Source organism: Oncorhynchus nerka, linkage group LG2, assembly GCF_034236695.1.
Source record: "Oncorhynchus nerka isolate Pitt River linkage group LG2, Oner_Uvic_2.0, whole genome shotgun sequence".
Classification (NCBI taxonomy): Eukaryota; Metazoa; Chordata; class Actinopteri; order Salmoniformes; family Salmonidae; genus Oncorhynchus; species Oncorhynchus nerka.
This window is the reverse complement of record NC_088397.1, coordinates 47,427,488-47,455,269: the sequence shown is the minus strand read 5'-3', so window position 1 is coordinate 47,455,269 and position 27,782 is coordinate 47,427,488. Positions and strand designations below refer to the sequence as shown.

Sequence of the window (27,782 nt, the reverse complement as noted above, 5' to 3'; positions counted from 1 at the left end):
ATAAGCAACACTTGACTGTCCATCACACATGTAAACAACTAGCTTGCCTGTTCTATGTGCACTGATTGGTGAAGTATTTTAATGAGCTAAATGTAAGGAACAGAAAGGGATGATCTAAACCGTTATCTTTTTGGGGGGATTTCGAACCGGTTCAGAACTTTATTTTGCTGGTTGGAATGAAACCCCCCAAAAATTGTGGTTCTGTTCAGAATTAAACGATTGGAAAATAATTTTGGTTCCAACCCCTGCTGAGAATGCAGATGACTGCAGAAACAGGGCTCAGGAGTAAAGAAGCTAAATGCAAATGTGCTTTCTGGCTCATGTCTCTGCTGCAGTAATGTGCACTGCTTTAGTGTGCTGGCAGAGCAGAGGAATCACCATAGCCCTCTCCCTGACCGCGTTCCTTACCGCTCTCCTGTACAGATCTCTGAAGTGCCTCTGCCAGCTCTCGGTCTGCAATCTCATCTGGCTGGGCGTCCTCGCGCCCCTCGGGCCCGTATGCCAGCCGGGCACACTCTGGCAGCTCCGCCTCAGGCAGGAAGCGGGTCTCAGTGCCCGTTGTCCCGATCAGCAACGTGTTCTTTTTCAGGTCAATGGAACACTGAGGTAGCAGGATATATAGATGGAACAGTAGTTTAAACACAGGGATTAGTTAGGATGTCATCAGGATGTATTCAGACCCCTTCTTTTTCCGCATTTTGTTATGTTACAGCCTTATTCTAAAATTGATTTGTTTCCCCCCCCTCAATCTACAAAAAAAAAGAAAAAGCTGAAATGACATTTACATAAGTAATCAGACCCTTTACTCAGTACTTTGTTAAAGCCCCTTTGACAGCAATTACAGCCTCAAGCCTTGTTGGGTATGACACTACAAGCTTGGCACACTTGTATTTGGAGAGTTTCTCCCATTCTTCTCTGAAGATCCTCTCAAGCTCTGTCAGGTTGGATGAGGAGCATCGCTGCACAGCTATTTCCAGGTCTCTCCAGAGATGTTTGATAGGGTTCAAGTCTGGGCCATTCAAGAACACCGAGACTTGTCCCGGAGCCACTCCTGCATTGTCTTGGCTGTGTGCTTAGGGTCGTTGTCCTGTTGGAAGGTGAAACTTTGCCCCAGTCCGAGGTCCTGAGCAGGTTCATCAAGGAGCTCTGTATTTTGCTCCGTTCATCTTTCCCTGGCTCCTAACTATTCTCCCAGTCCCTGCCGCTGAAAAACATCCTCACAGCATGATGCTGCCACTGACGACCCTCCCACTGTCTGCCGAATTCTCTCTCTTTGCTCTCGTTTTCCTTAATAGGATGTCGGTGGGCGGAGCCGGGAGGGTCGTCAGCGAAATGGACTCGAGTGTGTCCCGGGGATAAATACACCTTTCCCCCATTAACTGAGGAGACACTGTCCACACACACACTATTTTGGGTTGTGGCATTTTGTGGCTTGTTTATTTTGGCACCTCAACACCTCTCATGATCACCATCTATGCACGTAACCACTGATTACTGACTACAAACACCATTGTTAATTGTATATAGTTTACTTTAGTTCATAAATATATTTTTGTTATTCCTTGAACTCTGTGTTGTCTCCCTTCTTGTTATGGGCTACTAACCGGTTCGTGACACCACCACCATGCTTCACCGTAGTGATGGTGCCAGGTTTCCTCTAGATGTGACACTTGGCATTCAGGAAAAGTTCAATCTTGGTTTCATCAGACCAGAGAATCTTGTTTCTCATGGTCAGAGTCCTTTCGGTGGCTCTCATGTGCCTTTTTCTGAGGAGTGGCTTCCATCTGGCCACACATCCATAAAGGCCTGATTGGTGGAGTGCTGCAGAGATTGTTGTCCTTCTGGAAGGAACTCTAGAGCCCTGTCAGAGTGACCATCAGGTTCTTGGTCACCTCCCTGACCAAGGTCCTTCACCCCCGATTGCGCAGTTCGACTGGGCAGCAAGCTCAAGGAAGAGTCTAGTGGCCACTGTGTTCTCGGGGACCTTAAATGCTGCAGACATTTTTTGGTACCCTTCCCCAGATCTGTGCTTCGACACAATCCTGTCTCGGAGCTCTACGAACAATTCCTTCGACCTCATGGCTTGGTTTTTGCTCTGACATGCACTGTCAACTGTGGGACCTTATAAAGACAGGTGTGTGCCTTTCCAAATAAATTAGCAAACATTTCTAAAAACCTGTTTTCGCTGTGTCATTCTGGGGTATTGCGAGTATAGATTGAGGATGTCTTTTTATTCATTTTAAAATAAGGCTAATGTAAAAAAATAAAAATAAAAAGTGGAAAAAGGCAAGGGGTCTGTATACTGTCAGAATGCACTGCACAGTCGTGGCCAAAAGTTGAGAATGACACAATTATTCATTTTCACAAACTCTGCTGCCTCAGTTTGTATGATGGCAATTTGCATATTCTCCAGAATGTTATGAAGAGTGATCAGATGAATTGCAATTAAATTGCGAAGTCCCACTTTGCCATGCAAATGAACTGAACCCCCCCAAAACATTTCCACTGCATTTCAGCCCTGCCACAAAAGGACCAGCTGACATGTCAGTGATTCTCTCGTTAACACAGGTGTGAGTGTTGACGAAGACAAGGCTGGAGACCACTCTGTCATGCTGATTGAGTTCAAATAACAGACTGGAAGCTTCAAAAAGAGGGTGGTGCTTGGAATCATTGTTCTTCCTCTGTCAACCATGGTTAACTGCAAGGAAACACGTGCGTCATCATTGCTTTGCACAAAAAGGGCCTCACAGACAAGGATATTGCTGCTAGTAAGATTGCACCTAAATGAACCATTTATCAGATCACCAAGAACTTCAAGGAGAGTGGTTCAATTGTTGTGAAAAAGGCTTCAGGGCGCCCAAGAAAGTCAAGCAAGCGCCAGGACCGTCTCCTAAAGTTGATTCAGCTGCGGGATCGGGGCACCACCAGTACAGATCTTGCTCAGGAATGGCAGCAGGCAGGTGTGAATGCACCTGCACGCACAGTGAGGCGAAGACTTTTGGAGGATGGCCTGGTGTCAAGAAGGGTAGCAAAGAAGCCACTTCTCTCCGGGGATTTTTTTTAATTAATTTTTTAAATCAGGGACACACTGATATTCTGCAAAAGGTACAGGGATTGGACTGCTGAGGACTGGGGTAAAGTCATTTTCTCTGAATCCCCTTTCCGACAATTTTGCCTCACAAAGAACACAGCCATGAATAAAGAATGGTACCAACATCCTTCGAGAGCAACTTCTCGCAACCATCCAGGAACAGTTTGGTGACGAACAATGCCTTTTCCAGCATGATGGAGCACCTTGCCATAAGGCAAAAGTGATAACTAAGTGGCTCGGGGAACAAAACATCGATATTTTGGGTCCATGGCCAGGAAACTCCCCAGACCGTAATCCCATTGAGAACTTGTGGTCAATCCACCTTGCCGTATTCCCATTAAGAATTTGTGGACAAACAAAACCCCACAAATTCTGACAAACTCCAAGCATTGATTATGCAAGAATGGGCTGCCATCAGTCAGGATGTGGCCCAGAAGTTAATTGACAGCATGCCAGGGCGGATTACAGAGGTCTTGAAAAAGGGTCAACACTGCAAATATTGACTCTTTGCATCAACTTCATGTAATTGTCAATAAAAGCCTTTGACACTTATGAAATGCTTGTAATTATACTTCAGTATTCCATAGTGACATCGAACAAAAATATCTAAAGACACTGATGCAGCAGACTTTGTGAAAATGAACGTGTCATTCTCAAAACTTTTGGCCATGACTGTATATGTGGTAGTGTTCATGGAAATGGAGGAATAGGGATCTGACCTGATGTCTCTTGAGCATGTCCAGTCCAAGCAGCATGTCCATAGGTTGGTCCTCCAGGATGGAAAAGGAACAAGGCAGGAAGTCCCCTTCTATCTGGACCTGAGCTGGGTAGGGAAACACACATCTCACTTTTAGCCATTATCAGGTACAGATGCTACCATCAACATTTGCTGGAGGTTTGAATGTCTTTTCTTTCGACAGGTTGGATAAAACAAGGCAAACGTCGCAGGAGCCACTTGATTGTGGAGAAACACCCATGTTCAGTTTTTTCAACTAGTTAGACTCGTTTTCAGACGGGCACTTTTTCCACCTAAATTAACCAGGCTAATTATAAATCATTTAGATAGTCAGAAAAAAAAAGTCTGCCAAGCCCTCTCCCACTAGAATGAATGAAATGCATATTCTATCGATCTATTGATAGGACAGGTGCTTGTCAGTCACAAGGTGAGCAATGACAGGGAAACACTGCTGGTTTGACAGTGCCGTCTCTCCCGCATCTCGGTAGGTGTGTGTTGTGGTTGCAGTCAAATTTCTTTACACAGAGGGAGAGCATGAATTTGCACGTCCCATATGTGGCAATGATGAGTCAAAATCCACTTAACATATTGTTTTCTGGCACATTCATGCATTTTCTTTCACGTACAGGAACAATGTTGGCCCGCTGGCCCAGGGCCAGGAAAACCACGTGTTGGACCAGTAGATCGTCAGTGACGTAACTTTTCAGCGCATTTTTGCATTCCAGTTCAACATTTACCTACTCTGTCGCTGTCTACCATCGAAGACGACACGTGTAAATGTCATGCTATTTGTATTTGAGCAATACGATTGGCCGTTCATTCAAGCACCACCACACTCCTGCGAGTCAACTTCGAGCACGTGAGCAGTACGTGAGTTGACGCCTTAACACCGCACATGCGAGCTGTCCAGAGCAAAAATCGGCAATCAATCTACTAGCTGAGCTTATTTATTTTAGGGAAAGTGATTAACAAAAGTAAACCTTCAATAGTTCACATACTAGCAAATTGCCAGCTGCTGTTGCAAAAAGAAAGCTCCAAAAATACACCTAGCATTCATCTTGGCTACCCTACTGTAAGCCTAGTTGATCTCTTTTGGAACGTTTATCTTTAAGGGGCAGCATCCTATTTTCACATCTTCTCAAAATGACATTTTAGAAACTAAAAACGAATGCAACTAATACAATTCTAATGAGAGCAATGACTTGCATTGCTAAATTATTACACCGCTTTTAAATACAATAACCAAATGTAGCCAATTAATAGCTGGGTATAGAGAGAGCATGCCAACTGATAGGGTCATGCAGGGCCTAATGCATTTAAAAACTACACCATGTTTGGGCCAGTAAGAATTCTGTCCAGGCCAGTAGATTTTTGGGATTTATTTTTATGTTGGACCCTGGTATGTTTCATATGCAGCCATGGTGCTGGAGCATAGGCTATTTACTGTGCTTTAATTGACGAACAGAAAGCTTGACTAGTTCATAAAAGGTGTCAAACTGACTGATCTCATATCCTTGCCATTCATAAATCATACAACGTAGTTATATGTCCACGGTATCTCATCGGGACAAGTTACTTCAAGATTTTACTTGCCATACAGTCCTGACAAAGGGATACTTAGGGATTTTGGCAATGAAGCCCTTCATCTACTTCACCAGAGTCAGATGAACTCATGGATACCATCTTTATGTGTGGTAATTTTGCGAGCCAATGCTAACTAGTGTTAGCGCAATGACTGGATGTCTATGGTCTCTACTAGCATGCAAGCAGTTACCATAGAGTTCGTCATTGTGCCAACGCCAGTTATTGCCAAAATCATGAAGTACCCCTTTAAATTGAGTGACTCGTCAGTAGCTTCCCGAATCTCATCGGTAAGAGAGACATTCATTTGGCTCCCTAATTTGTATACGGGTAATTATCTGCAGATAAATTATTAAAACATTCGATAAAAGCTAATATTACTTACAAGTCCAGTGAAAAAGTATTTGCCCCCTTTCTGATAGTCTTTATTTTGGCATATTTTTGAATGTTATCAAAACCTAATATTAGATAAAGGGAACTCAGTATCAAAAATATGATCAAATCAGAAAGGGGGCAAATACTTAATCACAACACTGCATGTGGTATTTTCTAAGATATTGACAAAGGTTAACTTATCTAATCAAAGTATTGACAATGGAGTAGTCAACTGCTGCTTTCTGTGTAGCAAAGCTCATCTTTAACACCTGCTTCATTCTTCAATCATACCTGTAATCGCAGATGGCTGAGAAAATACACATTACCAAAAGTATGTGGACACCTGCTCATCGAACATCTTACTCCAAAATCATGGGCATTAATATGGAGTTGGTCCCCCCTTTGCTGCTATAACAACCTCCACTCTTCTGTGAAGGCTTTCCACTAGATGTTGGAACATTGCTGGAGGGACTTGCTTCCATTCAGCCACAAGAGCATTCGTGAGGTTGAGTACTGATGTTCGGCAATGAAGCCTGGCTCGCAGTCGGCGTTCCAATTCATCCCAAATGTGTTTGACGGGGTTGAGGTAGGGCTCTGTGCAGGCCAGTCAAGTTCTTCCACACGACTCTTGACAAACCATTACTGTATGGACCTCGCTTTGTGCACGGGGGCATTGTCATGCGGAAACAGGAAAGGGCCTTCGCTAACCTATTGTCACAAAGCTGGAAGCACAGAATCTTCTAGAATGTCATGCTGTAGCGTTAAGATTTCCCTTCACTGGAACTGGTTCGAGCCTAGCCAGAACCATGAAAAATAGCCCCAGACCATTATTCATCCTCCACCAAACTTTACAGTGTGAACTATGCATTCGAGCGGGTAACGTTCTCATGGCATAAGACAAACCCAGATTCGTCCATTGGACTGCCAGATGGTGAAGCGTGATTCACCACTCCAGAGAACGCGTTTCCACGGCTCCAGAGTCCAATGACGGCGATCTTTACACCAGCCCAGCCGACGCTTGGCATTGCGCATTGTGATCGCAGGCTTGTGTGTGGCTGCTCGGCCATGGAAAACCATTTCATGAAGCTTCCGATGAACAGTTCTTGTGCTGACGTTGCTTCCAGAGGCAGGTTGGAACTCGGTAGTGAGAATTACAACTGAGGCCAGTCGATTTTTACGCGCTACAGCGGCTAAGCCATTGTTACTCCTAGACGTTTCCACTTCACAATAACATCACTTACAGTTGACCAGGGCAGCTCTAGCAGGGCAGAAATTTGACGAACTGACTGTTGGAAAGGTGGCATCCTATGGCAGTGCCATGTTGAAAGTCACAGTTCTTCAGTAAGGCCATTCTACTGCCAATGTTTGTCTATGGAGATCGCATGGCTATGTGCTGTATTTTATACACCTGTCAGCAATGGGTGTAGCTAAAATATCCGAATCTACTAATTTGAAGGGGTGTCCACATACTTTTGTTTATATAGTGTACCTCTTAATAGGAAGCTTGAAGCCTGTGGAAGTCAGCAGACTCTTACATGATTCGTTAAAGGCCCAGTGCAGTCAGAATTAAGTTACCCGTGTTTCAGCCATTTCATATTGTAAAACAGCTGATGAAACTAACACTGGAAGTGTGAAAATGTGATCAGTGTTCTTTTCTGATAGTTGCTGGTTGAAAATACAATCTAGCATTAGAATGTACCACAGGGCATCAAAACAGAGCTTGTTCGGCAAAACTTTCGTAACCCCAGAGGGGGCCTGTCTGGCAATCTTTTCTATTTGGCTGGCTACTCCATGTGCTTGTGGAAAACACTGCCAAGATGTGCATCGTTTGGAAAGGTAATCTCTTTGAGACATGACTTATACCCACCCAAGTGGACTCTGCCAATGATCTTCTGGGTGCCCACTCCCTTGGCGATGCCAGCCCACCGTCGGTCCACCAGACGCATGATGTTACAGCGCTTGGCACACGCCTGACTCATGATGGTCATCTGGGCCCCTGGATGAGCGGGAGCAGTCAATGGGAGAGAGGGGTGAAAACAAATACAAGGAAGAGCTCTACCAACTCCATGAGAATCCTTTTTCAAATCATGCGAGAATTTTTCTTCACTTGAAATGGCAAACCAGTTAGGGTTAAACAGGAATATTTATACAATGAACATGAGTTGAGGGTTACATCTTAAATATTAAAAAGGCATTAAACCTCCCTCTTAAAGCCTCCATTATACCAAAATAATATCCAAACTGGATTTCCAGCAGGCTACTACAGCCTTGTTTTAAGTGACTCAAAATCATTTTTTTTTGGCATATCTGATTCAAATATGAGTTTCTTTTTCCTGCAGTCTGAACAGCCAAAAAACACATGGAATCAGATATTTTAAGACACATTTCTAACCCCTTTGAAGGTGGTTTGAAATAAGATGCAAATCTGATTCCTGGCCATGCGGCTTGGCTTGAATGGTTAAATCTGATTTATTTGCCCTCAAATTATTTCTAGACTTATTTGGCATGTCTTGTTGCTTGCTAGCTACTGGGGTAGCTAACTAGCTTGTTAATGACTTACAAACAAATAAGTGAATGTGCTAGAAAGCTAAACAGCTACCTAGCTAGCTAGTTGACTGCTATGGCTAGCCAAAAAGGACTCGTTTTGAAAGTTGGGTCATCTTAAAAAAAGTGTTCTTGCACTATGATTTTTAACATTCAACACAACTGGAGGACCATACGTACATATCCCAACCAGAAGCCATGGATTACAGGCAACATTCACATCGAGCCAAAGCGGCTACTTTCAAGGAACAGGACACTAATTTCGGACGCTTATAAGAAATCCTGCTATGCCCCCAGACATACCATCAGACAAGCAAAGTCTCTATACAGGATTAAGATTGAATCCTACTGCACCAGCTCTGACGCTCGTCGGATGTGTTAGGGCTTGAAAACTATTACGGACTAGAAAGGGAAACCCAGACACGAGCTGCTCATGGACGCGAGCCTACCAGACGAGCTAAATGCCCTTTTATGCTCATTTCGAGGCAAGCAACACTGAAGCGTGCATGAGAGCACCAGCTGTTCTGGATGACGTTGTGATAACACTCAAAGCATACGTGGACCAACTAGCAAGTGCCTTCACTGACATTTGGAACCTCTCCCTGACCTAGTCTGTAATACCTACATGTTTCAAGCAGACCACAAGCGAAGGTAACCTGCCTAAATGATTACCACCTTGTAGCACTCACGCCGGTAGCCATGAAGTGCTTTGAAAGGCTGGTCATGGCTCACATCAACAGCATCCTCCCAGATACCCTAGACCCACTCCAATTCGCATACCGCCCCAACAGATACACATATGACGCAAATTGCACTCCACACATTGCCCTTTCCCACATGGACAAAAGGAACACCTATGTGAGAATGCTATTCAATGACTACAGCGCAGCGTTCAACAACATAGTGCCCACGAAGCTCATCACTAAGCTAAGGACCCTGGTACTAAACACCTCCCTCTGCAACTATATCCTGGACTTCCTGACGGGCCACCCCCGGTGGGAAGGGCAGGCAACAACATGTCTGCCACACTGATCCTTGGGCCCCTCAGGGGTGTGTATTTAGTCCCCTCCTGTACTCCCTGTTCACCCACGGCTGCGAGGCCAAACACGACTCCAACATCATCATTAAGTTTGCTGACGACAACACTGGTAAGCCTGATCACAGACAACGATGAGACAGCCTATAGGGAGGAGGTCAGAGAACTGGCAGTGTGGTGCCAGGACAACAACCTCAACCTCAATGTGAGCAAGACAAAGGAGCTGATTGTGGACTACAGGAAAATGTGGGTGGAACAAGGCCCCCATTAACATCAACGAGGCTGTAGTGGAGCGGGTCCAGAGCTTCAAGTTCCTTGGGGTCCACATCACCAACGAAGTATCACGGTCCAAACACACCAAGACAGTCGTGAAGAGGGCACGACAAAACCTTTTCCACCTCAGGAGACTTAAAAGATTTAGCATGGGTTCCCAGATCCTCAAAAGGTTCTACAGCTGCACCATTGAGAGCATCCTGACTGGTTGCATCACCGCCTGGTATGGCAACTGCTTAGCATCTGACCATAAGGCGCTACAGAGGTTAGTGTGTACGGCCCAGTACGTCACCGAGGCCAAGCTTCCTGCCATCCAGGACCTACATAATGGGCGGTGTCAGAAAAGCCCATAAAATTCAGTCACAGACCATTTTCTCTGCTACCGCACGGCAAGCGGTACCGGAGCACCAAGTCTAGGACCAAAAGGCTCCGTAAACAGCTTCTACCCCCAAGCCACAAGACTGCTGAACAAATAATCAAATGGCCACCGGACTATTTACATTGACCCCCCCCCCCCCCATTTGCTGCTATTCACAGTTTATTATCTATGCATAGTCACTTCAACCCTACCTACATGTACAAATGACCGCAACTAACCTGTACATTGACTCGGTACCGGTACCCCCTATATAATCGCCTCAATATTGTCATGTTATTCTGTTACTTTTTATGATGTTTTACTTGAGTTAATTTGGTAAATATTTTCTTTACTCTTCTTGAACTGCACTGTTGGTTAAGGGCTTGTAAGTAAGCATTTCACGGTAAGGTCTACACTTGCTGTATTCGGCGCATGTGACAAATAAAGTTTGATTTGATTTTGATTTGAACTGGGAAACATCCATGGCAGGCGTTGTCGTAACCTTAGCTTGTTACATAATTTGATGTATTGGAAGCACGAGCAACATCAATCAGCCTACACCACTGTGCACACACCTGTCGTTACTTGACAAACGAGAGTAGACATGTCGCCAAATAATTCCTGTCTGAACACACATACAAATCTGATATGGTCCCTTGTAACTTTTGGACAGTCAGTATCCCAAACCGGATTTGAAAAACAAAACTGATTTGAGCATTAAGGACTGGAGAGTGAACACTGCTTAAGAGGCACATCCAATGTTCAAAAGGGGTGCTTTTTGCGGTTATAAAGATTAAAACCAACCATTTCCGGTGGATTGAAAATGAATCCGTTTAAAGTATTCAATTCCAATTTCATCCTCCAGAAGAGGCAGAACAAATAATATGGCTAAATTCCAATGTACTTCGAGAAAGGAAGGTGTCATGTTTAAAAATTAAACTGTAAATAAGCATGGTAAAATGGTCACACAAGCTATTAACAATGCTCAATAAAAAAGTATAACCAACTCGCTGCAACTCTGCCACAAAAATTAGGCAAATGCTCAAAAGAAAACAAACCAATTATTGTATCTGCCTCCACAATGAAAAACTACGCATTGGCTTAATGACTAGTACGAATCGTAAAATGTATCAGTTTCACAATTCTACATAAAAAGAACAGATTGTGTCAATTTAAAAACTGTTATATAAAATTCTCGCCACAAAAATAATGCTCAATATATGGGGCTTTGAAGTCAGCCCTGTGCAGACTGCCACAAAAAAACAATCAATAGATCTCTTTTTGTACTTCAGTGGCTCACTTTGAGTCAGGTGGTTGTTAAGTCAAATCAAATCAAATGTTATTTGTCACATACACATGGTTAGCAGATGTTAATGCGAGTGTAGCGAAATGCTTGTGCTTCTAGTTCCGACAATGCAGTAATAACCAATAAGTAATCTAACCTAACAATTCCACAACTACCTTATACACACAAGTGTAAAGGGATAAATAATATGTACAAAGATATGAATGAGTGATGGTACAGAACGGCATAGGCAAGATGCAGTAGATGGTATAGAGTACAATATATACATACATATGAGATGAGTAATGTAGGGTATATAAACAAAGTGGCATAGTTTAAAGTGGCTAGTCATACATGTATTACATAAAGATGGCAAGATGCAGTAGATGATATAGAGTACAGTATATACATATACACATGAGATGAGTAATGTAGGGTATGTAAACATTATATTAAGTGGCATTGTTTAAAGTGGCTAGTGATACATTTTTACATCAATTTCCATTATTAAAGTGGCTGGAGTTAAATCAGTATGTTTGCAGCAGCCACTCAATGTTAGTGGTGGCTGTTTAACAGTCTGATGGCCTTGAGATAGAAGCCGTTTTTCAGTCTCTCGGTCCCTGCTTTGATGCACCTGTACTGACCTCGCCTTCTGGATGATAGCGGGGTGAACAGGCAGTGGCTCGGGTGGTTGTTGTCCTTGATGATCTTTATGGCCTTCCTGTGACATCGGGTGGTGTAGATGTCCTGGAGGGCAGGTAGTTTGCCCCCCGGTGATGCGTTGTGCAGACCTCACTACCCTCTGGAGAGCCTTACGGTTGTGGGCGGAGCAGTTGCCGTACCAGGCGGTGATACAGCCCGACAGGATGCTCTCAATTGTGCATCTGTAGAAGTTTGTGAGTGCTTTTGGTGACAAGCCAAATTTCTTCAGCCTCTTGAGGTTGAAGAGGCGCTGCTGCGCCTTCTTCACGATGCTGTCTGTGTGGGTGGACCAATTCAGTTTGTCCGTGATGTGTATGTCGAGGAACTTAAAACTTACTACCCTCTCCACTACTGTCCCGTCGATGTGGATAGGGGTGTGCTGCCTCTGCTGTTTCCTGAAGTCCACAATCATCTCCTTTGTTTTGTTGACGTTGAGTCTGAGGTTATTTTCCTGACCCCACACTCCGAGGGCCCTCACCTCCTCCCTGTAGGCCGTCTCGTCGTTGTTGGTAATCAAGCCTACCACTGTAGTGTCATCCACAAACTTGATGATTGAGTTGGAGGCGTGCATGGCCACGCAGTCGTGGGTGAACAGGGAGTACAGGAGAGGGCTCAGAACGCACTCTTGTGGGGCTCCAGTGTTGAGGATCAGGGGGTGGATCAGGGGGGTGGAGATGTTGTTAACTACCATCACCACCTGGGGGCGACCCGTCAGGAAGTCCAGGGTCTCGAGCTTGATGACGAGTTTGGAGGGTACTATGGTGTTAAATGCTGAGCTGTAGTCGATGAACAGCATTCTTACATAGGTATTCCTCTTGTCCAGATGGGTTAGGACAGTGTGCAGTGTGGTTGCGTCGTCTGTGGACCTATTGGGGCGGTAAGCAAATTGGAGTGGGTCTAGGGTGTCAGGTAGGGTGGAGGTGATATGGTCCTTCACTAGTCTCACAAAGCACTTCATGATGACGGAAGTGAGTGCTACGGGGCGGTAGTCGTTTATCTCAGTTACCTTAGCTTTCTTGGGAACAGGAACAATTGTGGGAACAGCAGACTGGGATAAGGATTGATTGAATATGTCCGTAAACACACCAGTCAGCTGGTCTGCGCATGCTCTGAGGACGCGGCTGGGGATGCCGTCTGGGCCTGCAGCCTTGCGAGGTTTAACACGTTTAAATGTTTCACTCACTTCGGCTGCAGTGAAGGAGAGCCGACAGGTTTTGGTAGCGGGCCGTGTCAGTGGCACTGTATTGTCCTCAAAGCGAGCAAAAAAGTTATTTAGTCTGTCCGGGAGCAAGACATCCTGGTCCGCGACGGGGCTGGTTTTCTTTTTGTAATCCGTGATTGACTGTAGACCCTGCCACATACCTCGTGTCTGAGCCGTTGAATTGCAACTCTACTTTGTCTCGATACTGACTCTTAGCTTGTTTGATTGCCTTGCGGAAGGAATAGCTACACTGTTTGTATTCGGTCATGTTTCCGGTCACCTTGCCCTGGTTAAAAGCAGTGGTTCGCACTTTCAGTTTCGCGCAAATTCTGCCATCAATCCACGGTTTCTGTTTTGGGAATGTTATATCATAATGTCAGTGTTCAGATGGACCGACACACAAACAGTACCGTTAGGAGTAGAGGTCGACCGATTAATCGGAATGGCCGATTAATTGGGGTTTTCATAACAAATCGGAAATCTGTATTTTGAGGCCGATTTTGCAGACTTAAAAAAAATTATATATTTTTTTACACACCTTTATTTAACTAGGCAAGTCAGTTAAGAACACATTCTTATTTTCAATGACGGCCTAGGAACGGTGGGTTAACTGCCTTGTTCAGGGGCAGAATGACAGATATTTACCTTGTCAGCGCAGGGATTCAATCTTGCACCATTATGGTTAACGAGTCCAACGCTCTAACCACCTGCCTCACGAGGAGCCCGTCTGTTACGCGAATGCAGTAAGAAGCCAAGGTAAGTTTAATGCTAGCTAGCAACTTATCGTATAAAAAAACAATCATAATAACTAGTTATAACTACACATGGTTGATGATATTACTAGTTTATCGAGTGTCCTGCATTGCATATAATCGATGCGGTGCGCATTCGCGAAAAAGGACTGTCGTTGCTCCAACGTGGACCTAACCATAAACATCAATGCCTTTCTTAAAATCAATACACAGAAGTATATATTTTTAAACCTGCATTTTTAGCTAAAAGAAAGGTTAGCAGGCAATATTAACTAGAGTTCAACCGATTATGATATTTCAACGCCGATACCGATTATTGGAGGACCAAAAAACAGATACCGATTAAAATCGGTAGATTTGTAATTTGTGTGTGTAATAATGACAATTACAACAATACTGAACGAACACATATTTTAACTTAATATAATACATCAATAAAATCAATTTAGCCTCAAGTAAATAATGAAACCTGTTCAATTTGGTTTAAATAATGTAAAAAGAAAGTGTTGGAGAAGAAAGTAAAAGTGCAATGTGCCATGTAAAAAAGCTAACGTTTAAGTTCCTTGCTCAGAGCATGAGAACATATGAAAGCTGGTGGTTCCTTTTAGCATGCGTCTTCAATATTCCCAGGTACGAAGTTTTTGGTTGTAGATATTATAGGCATTATATGACTATTTCCCTCTATACCATTTGTATTTCATTAACCTTTGACTATTGGATGTTCTTATAGGCACTTTAGTATTGCCAGTGTAACAGCATAGCTTCCGTCCCTCTCCTCGCTCCTCCCTGAGCTCGAATCAGCAACACAACGACAACAGCCACCATCGAAGCAGCGTTACCCATGCAGAGCAAGGGGAACAACTACTAGAAGGCTCAGAGAGAGTGACGTTTGAAACGCTATTAGCGCGCGCTAACTAGCTAGCCATTTCACTTCGGTTACACCAGCCTAATCTCGGGAGTTGATAGGCTTGAAGTCAAAAACCGCAATGCTTGACGCACAACGAAGAGCTGCTGGCAAAACGCACAAAAGTGCTGTTTGAATGAATGTTTACGCACCTGCTTCTGCCTACCACCGCTCAGTCAGATACTTAAATACTTATATGCTCAGTCAGATATGCAACGCAGGACACGCTAGATAATATATAGTAATATCTTCAACCATGTGTAGTTAACTAATGATTATGATAGATTTTTTTTATTAGATATGTTTAATGCTAGCTAGCAACTTACCTTGGCTTACTGCATTCGCGTAACAGGCAGTCTCCTTGTGGAGTGCAATGAGAGAGAGGCAGGTCGTTATTGCGTTGGATGAGTTAACTGTAAGGTTGCAAGATTGGATCCCCCGAGCTGATAAGGTGAAAATTTGTCATACTGCCCCCGAACGATGCAGTTAACCCATCGTTCCTAGGCTGTCATTGAAAATAAGAATGTGTTCTTAACTGACTTGCCTAGTTAAATAAAAGGTATAAAACAATAAGGAAAAAAAATGGCAAATCGGCGCCCAAAAACACCGATTTTCGATTGTTATGAAAACTTGAAATCGGCCCCAATTAAAATCGGCATTTCCGATTAATCTGTCGACCTCTAATATAAACCAGGTGAAATTGTGTCACTTCTCTTGCATACAATTTACACAGAGTCAGGGTATTTGCAACAGTTTGGGCCGCCTGGCTCATTGCTAACTAATTTGCCAGAATTTTACGTAATTATGACAACATTGAAGGTTGTGCAATGTAACAGCAATATTTAGACTTAGGGATGCCACCCATTAGATAAAATACAGAACGGTTCCGTATTTCACTGGAAGAATAAACGTTTTGTTTTCGAAATGATAGTTTCCGGAGTCGACCATATTAATGACCTATGGCTTGTATTTCTGTGCGTTGTTATAATTAAGTTTATGATTTGATAGAGCAGTTCATTCAAACAGCACTTTCGTGCGTTTTGCCATCAGCTCTTCACAATGCTTCAAGCATTGCGCTGTTTATGACTTCAAGCCTATCAACTCCTGAGATTAGGCTGGTGTAACTGATGTGAAATGGCTAGCTAGTTAGCGGGGTGCGCGCTAATAGCGTTTCAAACGTCACTCGCTCTGAGACTTGGAGTAGTTGTTCCCCTTGCTCTGCATGGGTAACGCTGCTTTGAGGGTGGCTGTTGTTGATGTGTTCCTGGTTCGAGCCCAGGTAACGGCAAGGAGAGGGACGGAAGCTATACTGTTACACTGGCAATACTAAAGTGCCTATAAGAACATCCAATAGTCAAAGGTAATGAAATACAAATTGTATAGAGAGAAATAGTCCTATAATTCCTATAATAACTACAACCTAAAACTTCTTACCTGGGAATATTGAAGACGCATGTTAAAAGGAACCACCAGCTTTCATATGTTCTCATGCTCTGAGCAAGGAACTTAAACGTTAGCTTTTTTACATGGCACATGGCACATTGCACTTTTACTTTCTTCTCCAACACTTTCTTTTTACATTATTTAAACCAAATTGAACATGTTTCATTATTTATTTGAGGCTAAATTGATTTTATTGATGCATTATATTAAGTTAAAATAAAAGTGTTCATTCAGTATTGTTTTAAAATTGTTTTTACAAAAAAAAAAAAAAAAAAAAAAATTGGCTAATCAATTAATCGGTATCGACTTTTTGGGTCCTCCAATAATCGGTATCAGTATCGGCATTGAAAAATCATAATCGGTCGACCTCTAATTTTAACCCTTGAGACATGGATTGTGTATGTGTGCCATTCAGAGAGTGAACAAAATATTTAAGTGCCTTTGAAAAGCGTATGGTAGCAGGTGACAGGCACACCAGTGTGTCAAGAACTACAATGCTGCTGGGTTTTTCATGCTCAACAGTTTGTGTGTATCAAGAATGGTCCACCACCCAAAGGACTTCCAGCCAACTTGTCACAACTGTGGTAAGCATTGGAGTCAACATGGGCCAGCATCCCTGTGGATTGCTTTCAATACCTTGTAGAGTCCATGCCCTGACAAATTGAGGCTGTTCTGAGTGCATTGGGAGGGGCGCAAATGTTTTGTACACTCAAGTGCACATACACACTGAACAAAAATATAAATGCAACATGTCAAGTTTCATGAGCTGAAATAAAATATCCCAGAAATGTTCCGTACGCACAAAAAGATAATCAAATTATACATCCCTGTTAGTGAGCATTTCCCCTTTACCACAATAATCTGTCTACTTGACAGGTGTGGCATATCAATTAAACAGCATGATCGTTACAAAAGGTGCACCTTGTGCTGGGCCACTAAAATGTACAGTTTTGTAACACAAAATGCAACAGATGTCTCAAGTTGAGGGAGCGTACAAATTGGCATGCTGACTACAGGATTGTCCAGCAGAGCTGTTGCCAGAATTGAATGTTAATTTCTCTACCATAAGCCACATCCAACGTCATTTTAGAGAATTTCGCAGTACATGCTGATGTCAACGTTGTGAACAGAGTACCCCCTGGTGGGAGTGGGGTTATGGTATGGGCATATAAATATATAAAAAGGGGGATTAGAAATGATGCAGGTAATGTTATTTGATAGAATTGAAGTCTATCTGCTAATTTCATAGGAAGAGGGACATGAGAGACGTAAGAAAGAGTAGGCAAAAACAGATGGGGTACATGTATTGAGTGCGGGCAAGCAAGTTGGAACAAATCTTTCTTTTTTTTTTTAAATCAAGAGATGTCAGAGGTGGTATAGAGAGAATATGAGTATGTGGATGAAAGAATGTGAAATAGTAGGGAGGAGCCAAGAAGGTTTACAGAGAATTGTAAAATATGGCAGTCTGAACAGTAGTGGATAGCTGGAATATCATCATGAGAGCAAAGCTGTCAAAACTAGCCAAGGAAAACTGTACTAGACACCACAAAACAAAACCCCTTGACTGAATTGTCTTCCTATTGCCCTAGTCAAAGAAGCCTATGCTTTGCACTGAGGAAGAAAATATTTGTATGCATTACCTGAGTCAACAAAAGCTTTCACATGGTACCCGTTGACTATACAGTTGATGTAGAGCATAACCACCTGGCCAAAGCTCTCTGGGGCCTCCTCCATTGCAATGGTCATGTTCTCCTCTACGTTGTGCTGCCTGAAGTACAAATGGTGTGTGATTATGTAAGGAAAGCAATTGTACATGAATACCTACATTTCTCAAATAGTTCAGACAGAGGGCAAAATTCAATACGTAAACTAGCACATTGTTTCCAGAAGAGACCCTGACTGAGGCCGTCTCTGACTCCAACCCTTCCCGTTCCCCTCTTGGCTGTGTGAGTACCTGATGTCCTCCTCTATCTTGGCCTGGGCCTCCATGTCAAATGGGTCCGCAGTCAGAAGTCGGATCCTCTCCTGCTCTCTGCGAGCCCGATCCTGCTGCTGCTCCAACAGCACTTTGGTGAAACGCTCTACGGGAGGCAGTCAGAAACATGATTAGAGCTCCTAGTTGAACACTTAAAGGAATACTTCGAGATTTTGGCAACGAAGCCCTTTATCTACTTTCCCAGAGTCAGATGAATTCATTGGGTAGCATTTTTATGTCTCTGCATCCAGTATGTTAGTAGTTTTGCCAGCCAATGCTAATTAGTATTAGTGCAATGGCTGGATGCCTATGGTATCTACTAGCATGCTAGCAGTAACCAACTTCCTTCAAACTGCATGCAGAGACATAAAAATGGTATCCACGAGTTTGAAGGTTATGTATGTAACCACAGTTGTGAGCTATTTGGATCACTCCAATATATTGGTATCACTCCGCAGCGGAGGGATACATCTGAGGTGAGGATTTACAGATTTACTCCCGTGTCACGGCTGGGGTCCGCCCCTATATATAGACCCCATGGCCGCGACACACTTCCTCTACATAATTTCTGAGGCGCCTCTAGCACCGTAGAGTATTGGAGTGATCCAATATAGTGAAACATAATGAAGGTTACATATGTAACCACGGTTATGTGAGCTATATGGATTACTCCAATATTGGTATACCCGTACCAGATTAGTCTGTGCTAGAGGGACCTGGCAAGCCAGCGGCAAAGTCCCAGCGCGGGACCGAGACGCAGGGGCCGTCTATGTGGAAGGGGGGGGTCCCGGCACAGTCCTCAGAAGGGGAGGCAATGCCCAGGACCGCTAAACCAACCGCAGAGGGAGGTGTCACATTTACCCGATAGTACCTAGCAAAGGTGCAAGAGGAAGCCTAGCTGGCCGCAGCGCAGATATCAGCGAGGGGCACTCCTCTCAGTAGAGCCCAGGACGCAGCCACACCCAGTGTTGAATATGCCACCACAGATCCCAGCACTGGCCTGCCAGCCAGGCGGTATGCCGTCATAACCGTTTCCACGATCCAGTGAGAGAGACTCTGCTTTGATAGCCCAGCCCCCAGGACTCTCTCACCATAGCAGACAAAGAGCTGGTCTGTTGTTCTCACTGACCGTGTCTGATCCACATAGGCAGCCAGTGCCCTCACAGGGCACAGCATGCCGGAGGGAGGCCCAGACTCTGTCACTGCAGGGAGGTTGTAAGCAGACAGGATAAAAAAGGAAGTTCACATGCATGTCTGACAGCACCTTCAGGAGGAATCAAGGGTTGGGGCGGAGAGATATACTCCTCCCCCCGGGGTCCATCCGGTAGCACTCAGAACTTACCGGAAGAGCATGGAGCTCACCCACCCTCTTCATGGAAGTAATCGCTACGAAGAAAGTCACCTTTATAGAGAGGTGTTTCAGAAAGGCGGCTTTGCCAAAGCTGCCAATACCACATCCAGATCCCAGCTCGACAGAGAGCGGGTTCTAGCTGGACTCAGGCGACAAACCCCCTTCATAAATCTGTAGACAAAGGGATAGCACCCTACTGACCTGTCCATCCACCCAGCATGGCAGGCAGATATAGCGGCCAAATATCCTCTCAGTGTAGAGGCTGCCAAGCCCTCATCAAAAGCGAGACTGCAGGTATTGGAGGACATACTACACCCCGCATTACTCGGGCACAACCTTAATACCAGAACAACCGCCAGCGCAACTGGTATGCTGCGGTTGTAGCCGGCGCCCTTGCGTTCTGCATGGTGTTCATTACACCCTCCTGTAGTCCTAACATGGACCATTGTGAGCTTGGCCACTGAACGGCACGGCCTCGGATGCCACAGAGTTCCCCCGGCCTGAGACAGCAGGTCCGGTCTCAGGGGAAGTTTCCAAGGTGTCCCAAACAACAGCGACAGGAGAAGGCTGAACCAGGGTCGTCTGGGCCAGTATGGGGCCACCAGAAGCAGACGATGCTCAACCTGGTCCTGTCCAGCACAGCCTGGATCAGAGAAAAGGGGGGAATGCGTAAAGCTCCAGCTCAATCGTGAGCCAGAGCATCCAAGCCCAGAGGCCCTGGTGGCGCCGACATGGAGAACCACAGGGGGTAGTGCACATTGTCCAGGGAAGCAAATAGGTCCGCCTGTGCCCTCCCGAACTTGTCCCACAGGTGCTGCACCACCTGGGGATGTAGGCTCCAGTCCCAAAGTGGCAGGCCCTCCCTCGAGAGGATATCCACTGCCACATTCAGGAAGCCGCTGGCTGACCTGCCCTTGGTCACACCCCCCCAGCCGAACTGGGAGGCGTCTGTGCTGACCAGCTCCCGGCATCACATCCTCAGCATCTCCACCCCACCTAAGAGAAAGGAGTGACAGAGCCACCTCAACAATGCCCTGAGGCACCGTATGGTCACCCACAGCTGGCGGTGATGTTGGCGCTTCAGTTGCAGCCGGTGGGAGTTGAACCACCATTGAAGAGGCCGGAGATGGAGCAGGCCCAGGGGAATCAACAACGAGGACGCCGTCAGCAAGCCCGACAGGCGTTGGCAGGTTAGGACGGATATCCATCCGCCCCTGCCGAAAGTGTTCGAGGCAAGATAAGATGCCTGAACCATTCTGGTGGGCAGGCGTGCTCTCATGAGGACTGAGTCCAGTTCTATGCCAATGAAGGCCACCCTCTGGGTTGGCGTCAGACGACGACTCTTGTCATTTACAGTAATACCCAGCCTGCCGATGTGGATCAGGAGCATGTCTGTCTGACAGGACTCGAGTCCTGGTTGGGGCACAAATCAGCCAATCGTCCAGGCAATTGAGGATCAACAACCCTCGGGACGTGAGAGGTGACAGGACAGTGTCCATGCACTTTGTGAAAGTGCGGGGTGCCAAGGAGAGGCCGAAGGGAAGAACCATGAATTCGTAACGCAGCCACTGCCAGCTAGCCTACTTCAGCAGTACTGTATCATTTGAATTATTTTAGTCAATAAGATTCCTGCTACGTAAGCTTAACTTTCTGAACATTCGAGACGTGTAGTCCATTTGTCATTCCAATCTCCTTTGCATTAGCGTAGCCTCTTCTGTAGCCTGTCAACTATGTGTCTGTCTATCCCTGTTCTCTCCTCTCTGCACAGACCATACAAACGCTCCACACCGCGTGGCCGCGGCCACTCTAATCTGGTGGTCCCAGCGCGCACGACCCACGTGGAGTTCCAGGTCTCCGGTAGCCTCTGGAACTGCCGATCTGCGGCCAACAAGGCAGAGTTCATCTCAGCCTATGCATCCCTCCAGTCGCTCGACTTCTTGGCACTGACGGAAACATGGATCACCACAGATAACACTGCTACTCCTACTGCTCTCTCTTCGTCCGCCCACGTGTTCTCGCACACCCCGAGAGCTTCTGGTCAGCGGGGTGGTGGCACCGGGATCCTCATCTCTCCCAAGTGGTCATTCTCTCTTTCTCCCCTTACCCATCTGTCTATCGCCTCCTTTGAATTCCATGCTGTCACAGTTACCAGCCCTTTCAAGCTTAACATCCTTATCATTTATCGCCCTCCAGGTTCCCTCGGAGAGTTCATCAATGAGCTTGATGCCTTGATAAGCTCCTTTCCTGAGGATGGCTCACCTCTCACAGTTCTGGGCGACTTTAACCTCCCCACGTCTACCTTTGACTCATTCCTCTCTGCCTCCTTCTTTCCACTCCTCTCCTCTTTTGACCTCACCCTCTCACCTTCCCCCTCTACTCACAAGGCAGGCAATACGCATGACCTCATCTTTACTAGATGCTGTTCTTCCACTAACCTCACTGCAACTCCCCTCCAAGTCTCCGACAACTACCTTGTATCCTTTTCCCTCTTGCTCTCATCCAACACTTCCCACACTGCCCCTACTCGGATGGTATCGCGCCGTCCCAATCTTCGCTCTCTCTCCCCAGCTACTCTCTCCTCTTCCATCCTATCATCTCTTCCCTCTGCTCAAACCTTCTCCAACCTATCTCCTGATTCTGCCTCCTCAACCCTCCTCTCCTCCCTTTCTGCATCCCTTGATTCTCTATGTCCCCTATCCTCCAGGCCGGCTCGGTCCTCCCCTCCTGCTCCGTGGCTCGACGACTCATTGCGAGTTCACAGAACAGGGCTCCGGGCAGCCGAGCGGAAATGGAGGAAAACTCGCCTCCCTGCGGACCTGGCATCCTTTCACTCCCTCCTCTCTATATTTTCCTCTTCTGTCTCTGCTGCTAAAGCCACTTTCTACCACTCTAAAGTCCAAGCATCTGCCTCTAACCCTAGGAAGCTCTTTGCCACCTTCTCCTCCCTCCTGAATCCTCCTCCCCCCCCCCTCCTCCCTCTCTGCAGATGACTTCGTCAACCATTTTGAAAAGAAGGTCGACGACATCCGATCCTCGTTTGCTAAGTCAAACGACACCGCTGGTTCTGCTCACACTGCCCTACCCTGTGCTCTGACCTCTTTCTCCCTCTCTCTCCAGATGAAATCTCGCGTCTTGTGACGGCCGGCCGCCCAACAACCTGCCCGCTTGACCCTATTCCCTCCTCTCTTCTCCAGACCATTTCCGGAGACCTTCTCCCTTACCTCACCTCGCTCATCAACTCATCCCTGACCGCTGGCTACGTCCCTTCTGTCTTCAAGAGAGCGAGAGTTGCACCCCTTCTGAAAAAACCTACACTCGATCCCTCCGATGTCAACAACTACAGACCAGTATCCCTTCTTTCTTTTCTCTCCAAAACTCTTGAACGTGCCGTCCTTGGCCAGCTCTCCCGCTATCTCTCTCAGAATGACCTTCTTGATCCAAATCAGTCAGGTTTCAAGACTAGTCATTCAACTGAGACTGCTCTTCTCTGTATCACGGAGGCCCTCCGCACTGCTAAAGCTAACTCTCTCTCCTCTGCTCTCATCCTTCTAGACCTATCGGCTGCCTTCGATACTGTGAACCATCAGATCCTCCTCTCCATCCTCTCCGAGTTGGGCATCTCCGGCGCGGCCCACGCTTGGATTGCGTCCTACCTGACAGGTCGCTCCTACCAGGTGGCGTCTCCTCACCACGCGCTCTCACCACTGGCGTCCCCCAGGGCTCTGTTCTAGGCCCTCTCCTATTCTCGCTATACACCAAGTCACTTGGCTCTGTCATAACCTCACATGGTCTCTCCTATCATTGCTATGCAGACAACACACAATTAATCTTCTCCTTTCCCCCTTCTGATGACCAGGTGGCGAATCGCATCTCTGCATGTCTGGCAGACATATCAGTGTGGATGACGGATCACCACCTCAAGCTGAACCTCGGCAAGACGGAGCTGCTCTTCCTCCCGGGGAAGGACTGCCCGTTCCATGATCTCGCCATCACGGTTGACAACTCCATTGTGTCCTCCTCCCAGAGCGCTAAGAACCTTGGCGTGATCCTGGACAACACCCTGTCGTTCTCAACTAACATCAAGGCGGTGGCCCGTTCTTGTAGGTTCATGCTCTACAACATCCGCAGAGTACGACCCTGCCTCACACAGGAAGCAGCGCAGGTCCTAATCCAGGCACTTGTCATCTCCCGCCTGGATTACTGCAACTCGCTGTTGGCTGGGCTCCCTGCCTGTGACATTAAATCCCTACAACTCATCCAGAACGCCGCAGCCCGTCTGGTGTTCAACCTTCCCAAGTTCTCTCACGTCACCCCGCTCCTCCGCTCTCTCCACTGGCTTCCAGTTGAAGCTCGCATCCGCTACAAGACCATGGTGCTTGCCTACGGAGCTGTGAGGGGAACGGCACCTCAGTACCTCCAGGCTCTGATCAGGCCCTACACCCAAACAAGGGCACTGCGTTCATCCACCTCTGGCCTGCTCGCCTCCCTACCACTGAGGAAGTACAGTTCCCGCGCAGCCCAGTCAAAACTGTTCGCTGCTCTGGCCCCCCCAATGGTGGAACAAACTCCCTCACGACGCCAGGACAGCGGAGTCAATCACCACCTTCCGGAGACACCTGAAACCCCACCTCTTTCAGGAATACCTAGGATAGGATAAAGTAATCCTTCTCACCTCCCCCCCCCTTAAAAGATTTAGATGCACTATTGTAAAGTGGCTGTTCCACTGGATGTCTTAAGGTGAACGCACCAATTTGTAAGTCGCTCTGGATAAGAGCGTCTGCTAAATGACTTAAATGTAAAATGTAAATGTAAGCCCTCGCATCGAAAGCGAATCAGAGGTATGCCAATGAGTTGGGTGATCAGGGACATGGAAATACGCATCCCTTAGGTCCAGCGTCACAAACCACTGATCCCTGGACACGGCCTGCAACGCGCAGACTGGGGACAGCATGTGGAACCTCGCTACCTTTAAGTACCCATTGAGGTTGCGGAGGTCCAGAATTGGTCGAAATCCTCCGTCTCTTTTTGGGACTACAAAATAAGTGGAGTAGAACCCACCTACACGTTCTTAACTCTTGATCCTGTGGATGGCAACCTTGTCCAGGAGTGAGGAGATCTCTAGCCGCAGGGTTTTCTTCATGGGCACCGGAATTGGAGTCGGTACCCCTCGAGCATTGTGGACAACACCCATTAGGACTCCACATACTCCTCCCACTTTGCCCTTTGAGACCAGGAGAAGTGGCCGAGGCAGGGTGTGTCAGAGGTTTTGCCGGGGCCCGTCTGTGCATGAGGCGGCATGAACAGTCTCCTGCTCTGGAGAGCAGCTGGCAGATGGGATTGGGCCAGCCACCTGCGCCATGGCCGTCCGTTGGAGCGGGCCACATCCCTCTGGAGCAGGGAAAGCTGGCGAGACACCTCCATCGCCTCCCGGAGGAGCTCTCCTGTGCCACCCTGCAGCTGGGACAACAGTCTGCAGGTAGGCCTGCAGCAGCATGGCCGTGTTGGTAAGGCAGCCAAGAGATCAGAGGGACCCATAGGTGGCTTTCAAGTCCGCATCAAAGACTCTGGGGGGTCCCGGCTTCAGTCGCGGTGACATGGCGCGGTGACAGCATGTTAAGCAATTCACAACACACACAGAACAAGCCAGTCGGCAAGTTGTGTACGGTAAATACAGTCTGTGGCAGCAAGAGCCGCCAATATATTAAAGGACGATCACAGAGTCGTAGTGTAATGCTAACGAAACGCAAGCACGACAAACCACGGGCGGAAGATACAGATCAACCGTGCGCAGCGAGTGGAGCACTCAAGAGGGGGGGCTGGCCATGTGGCCAGCTGCAAACAGCCAGTGAGTATACTTCCACGCAAGATATTACACTACCAGTGACTTACCAAGCAAATTTCATTGACTTTGTACCTCAAACCATACAGACGTGCGCCGAGAAAATGAAAGAGAACGTGTGTCGCGGCCATGGGGTCTATATATAGGGGCGGACCCCAGCCGTGACACAGGTGTACACGGGAGTAAATCTGTAAATCCTCACCTCGGATGTATCCCTCTGCTGCGGAGTGATACCAATATATTAGAGTGATCCAATATAGTGAAACATAACAGCTGACTCTGGGGAAGTAGATAAAGGGCTTAATTTCAAAGATCCTGGTATATCCCTTTAAGATCCATTATTCGCATTGATATCTAACCAAAGCCTTTATAATGACAAGATAATCAACATCGAAAGAGAAGGGTTGTTGCTATCCCCACATACCCAGGTCTCCACTCAATAAGGCTTCAGCCAATGGTGGATTGCGCTCCTTGAGCAGGGACAGCTCGTGTGGATTGGCCAAGAGCATCTGCTGCAGTAAGGCGGGGTCATCTAGACCCTGAGGAGAGGAGGCGGAGCCCGGTAGGGATGGGGGTGCAGCAGGGGGTGGAGAGCGCTGCTGTTGTGAGGTTGGGGCCTGTTGCTGCTGTCTACGGGTGAACCGTTGACTGGAACCAGAAGAAGTGCCGGGGACTGCGATGGAACTGAAGTCAATACGTGGGAGACCTGGGGGAGGGAGAAGAGACAGGGAGGGTAGGAGAGTATGAGCACGACAGAGGGTTCCAGGTTCAGTAAGATGATGCCAGGTAGACAACTGGGCTGAGATAATAACAGTGAGCCATTACTGAGGACCAATAAATAACGAAAAATGTGAGAGCTGAAGTGCAAAGGTTAATAGGTCTGTTAACCACTCCGGGACGCCAAACTCTCACTAGAGCAGCTGGACTCCTCCCATAATTCCAACCTTGTAACAGAGCAGCGATAGAACCAGTGCGAAATCTGTCTCGCCCAACAGTATTGACTTTACCTGGGAAGGCTGATTGTGCTGGTGGTGGCCTTCGGTCTGCCTGTCTAAGCACCACCACATCTCCATCCTTAAGTCCATAGGTCCCTAAAGCACGGGTCAGGTCTTTCAGAGGCTGCTCTGCATATGTGATCTGAAGAGAGAGAAGGGTCACAGGGAAAAAAAATTAACATTCTCTTTCCACACTGGACGAAAAATAAAAAGGACAAATTAAAACGCTGTCTGATGGCCAGACCACCTCGATCAGTTAGCTAGGTTGCTAATCAAAAAGTGGCAAGCAAAGCACTGGACAGCTTGACATGTAATGTTATATGAGTCAGTAGAAGTTGTGTTCTCAGACGGTTGACACATGATCATAGGCTAGCAAAGTTGGCTAATAACTAACGTTAGCTAGCGACCAGACGAACAATAAAGTTAATTCTGACTAGCAACGTCAATATATTATTCCTAGCTAGCTACTACTGTCAAGTCTGTCTGGATAATTAAAATGTTGAATTAACTAACTGGTTGACATAAAACAATCGCTTAATGTAACGTTAGCTACTACCACGTTTATGCTAAGCCAACTAGTTAGCATGTTTTAGCTAGTGGTTCACCTGAATTTCCCCAGCAGGGATTCCTGATTCTAGTTCACACAGAGCAACAAAATCTCTAAGTTCAAGCTCTGGAGACACATCGAGAGAAAATGTGATTTCCGAGCGGTCATTCGGGGCGCAGAAAACGGTTACCAGCATCGCGCTTTTGGGCAGGGTCACTTGAACCCGCTAGTCACTTGCAGTTTGTTGACACTAGCTAGCGTGTTAGCAAATTTTCCGTGGCTATAATGGCAGTATCGTTGTGAGCGCACAAACTTCTGTTTCAGTCAAACGCTCAACAAAGACAATTTAAAATGACATATTGACCTATTCACGGATAGTAGCTAGCTAGGTACATACACCACGGACTGCTGTGTCTTATCAAATACTGTTAACTAGCCTATGTTTCTCATTGACGTATTCTTCTTCTTCGTGTGAATTTCCTGCAGACGAGACGCTGTCTTCTTCTTTCTTATGAGAGTTTTTACTGCGGACTACAACCCCAAAAGGTGTATTGCCGCCACCAACTGGACGGGTTTAAAAAAATAAATAATGTACAAGTAAATCCATACGTAATAGTGAAACTAACTTAGTCAACCCTAATAAAAATAGTACTGTAATGAAACAGGGAGGGAGCAGGTCTCGAACCCTCGACCTACTAGCTCGAAGTCCAGCGCGCCAACGACACCTTGGCAGTGTCATTAATTACCATAGCTATAAATGCCACAACGACCACTTTCTTAACGTTTAAAATGTC

The 27,782-nt window shown here is 46.3% G+C and overlaps 1 protein-coding gene across 1 annotated transcript in view; it reads right to left on the bottom strand.

The window, feature by feature from the left end:
- Positions 1 to 27,480, bottom strand: part of LOC115136272 (protein DDI1 homolog 2-like) — a 31,841-nt gene extending 4,361 nt beyond the window's left edge. The window contains exons 1-8 of the mRNA XM_029671869.2: positions 27,047 to 27,480; positions 26,454 to 26,583; positions 25,871 to 26,152; positions 18,236 to 18,362; positions 17,922 to 18,049; positions 7,651 to 7,779; positions 3,811 to 3,914; positions 409 to 601 (exon numbers count right to left, since the gene is read on the bottom strand). Coding sequence (XP_029527729.2) covers positions 409 to 601; positions 3,811 to 3,914; positions 7,651 to 7,779; positions 17,922 to 18,049; positions 18,236 to 18,362; positions 25,871 to 26,152; positions 26,454 to 26,583; positions 27,047 to 27,184 — 1,231 coding nt within the window. The 5' untranslated portion in view covers positions 27,185 to 27,480. The remainder of the gene's footprint in view (positions 1 to 408; positions 602 to 3,810; positions 3,915 to 7,650; positions 7,780 to 17,921; positions 18,050 to 18,235; positions 18,363 to 25,870; positions 26,153 to 26,453; positions 26,584 to 27,046) is intronic.
- Positions 27,481 to 27,782: the final 302 nt, after the last annotated feature.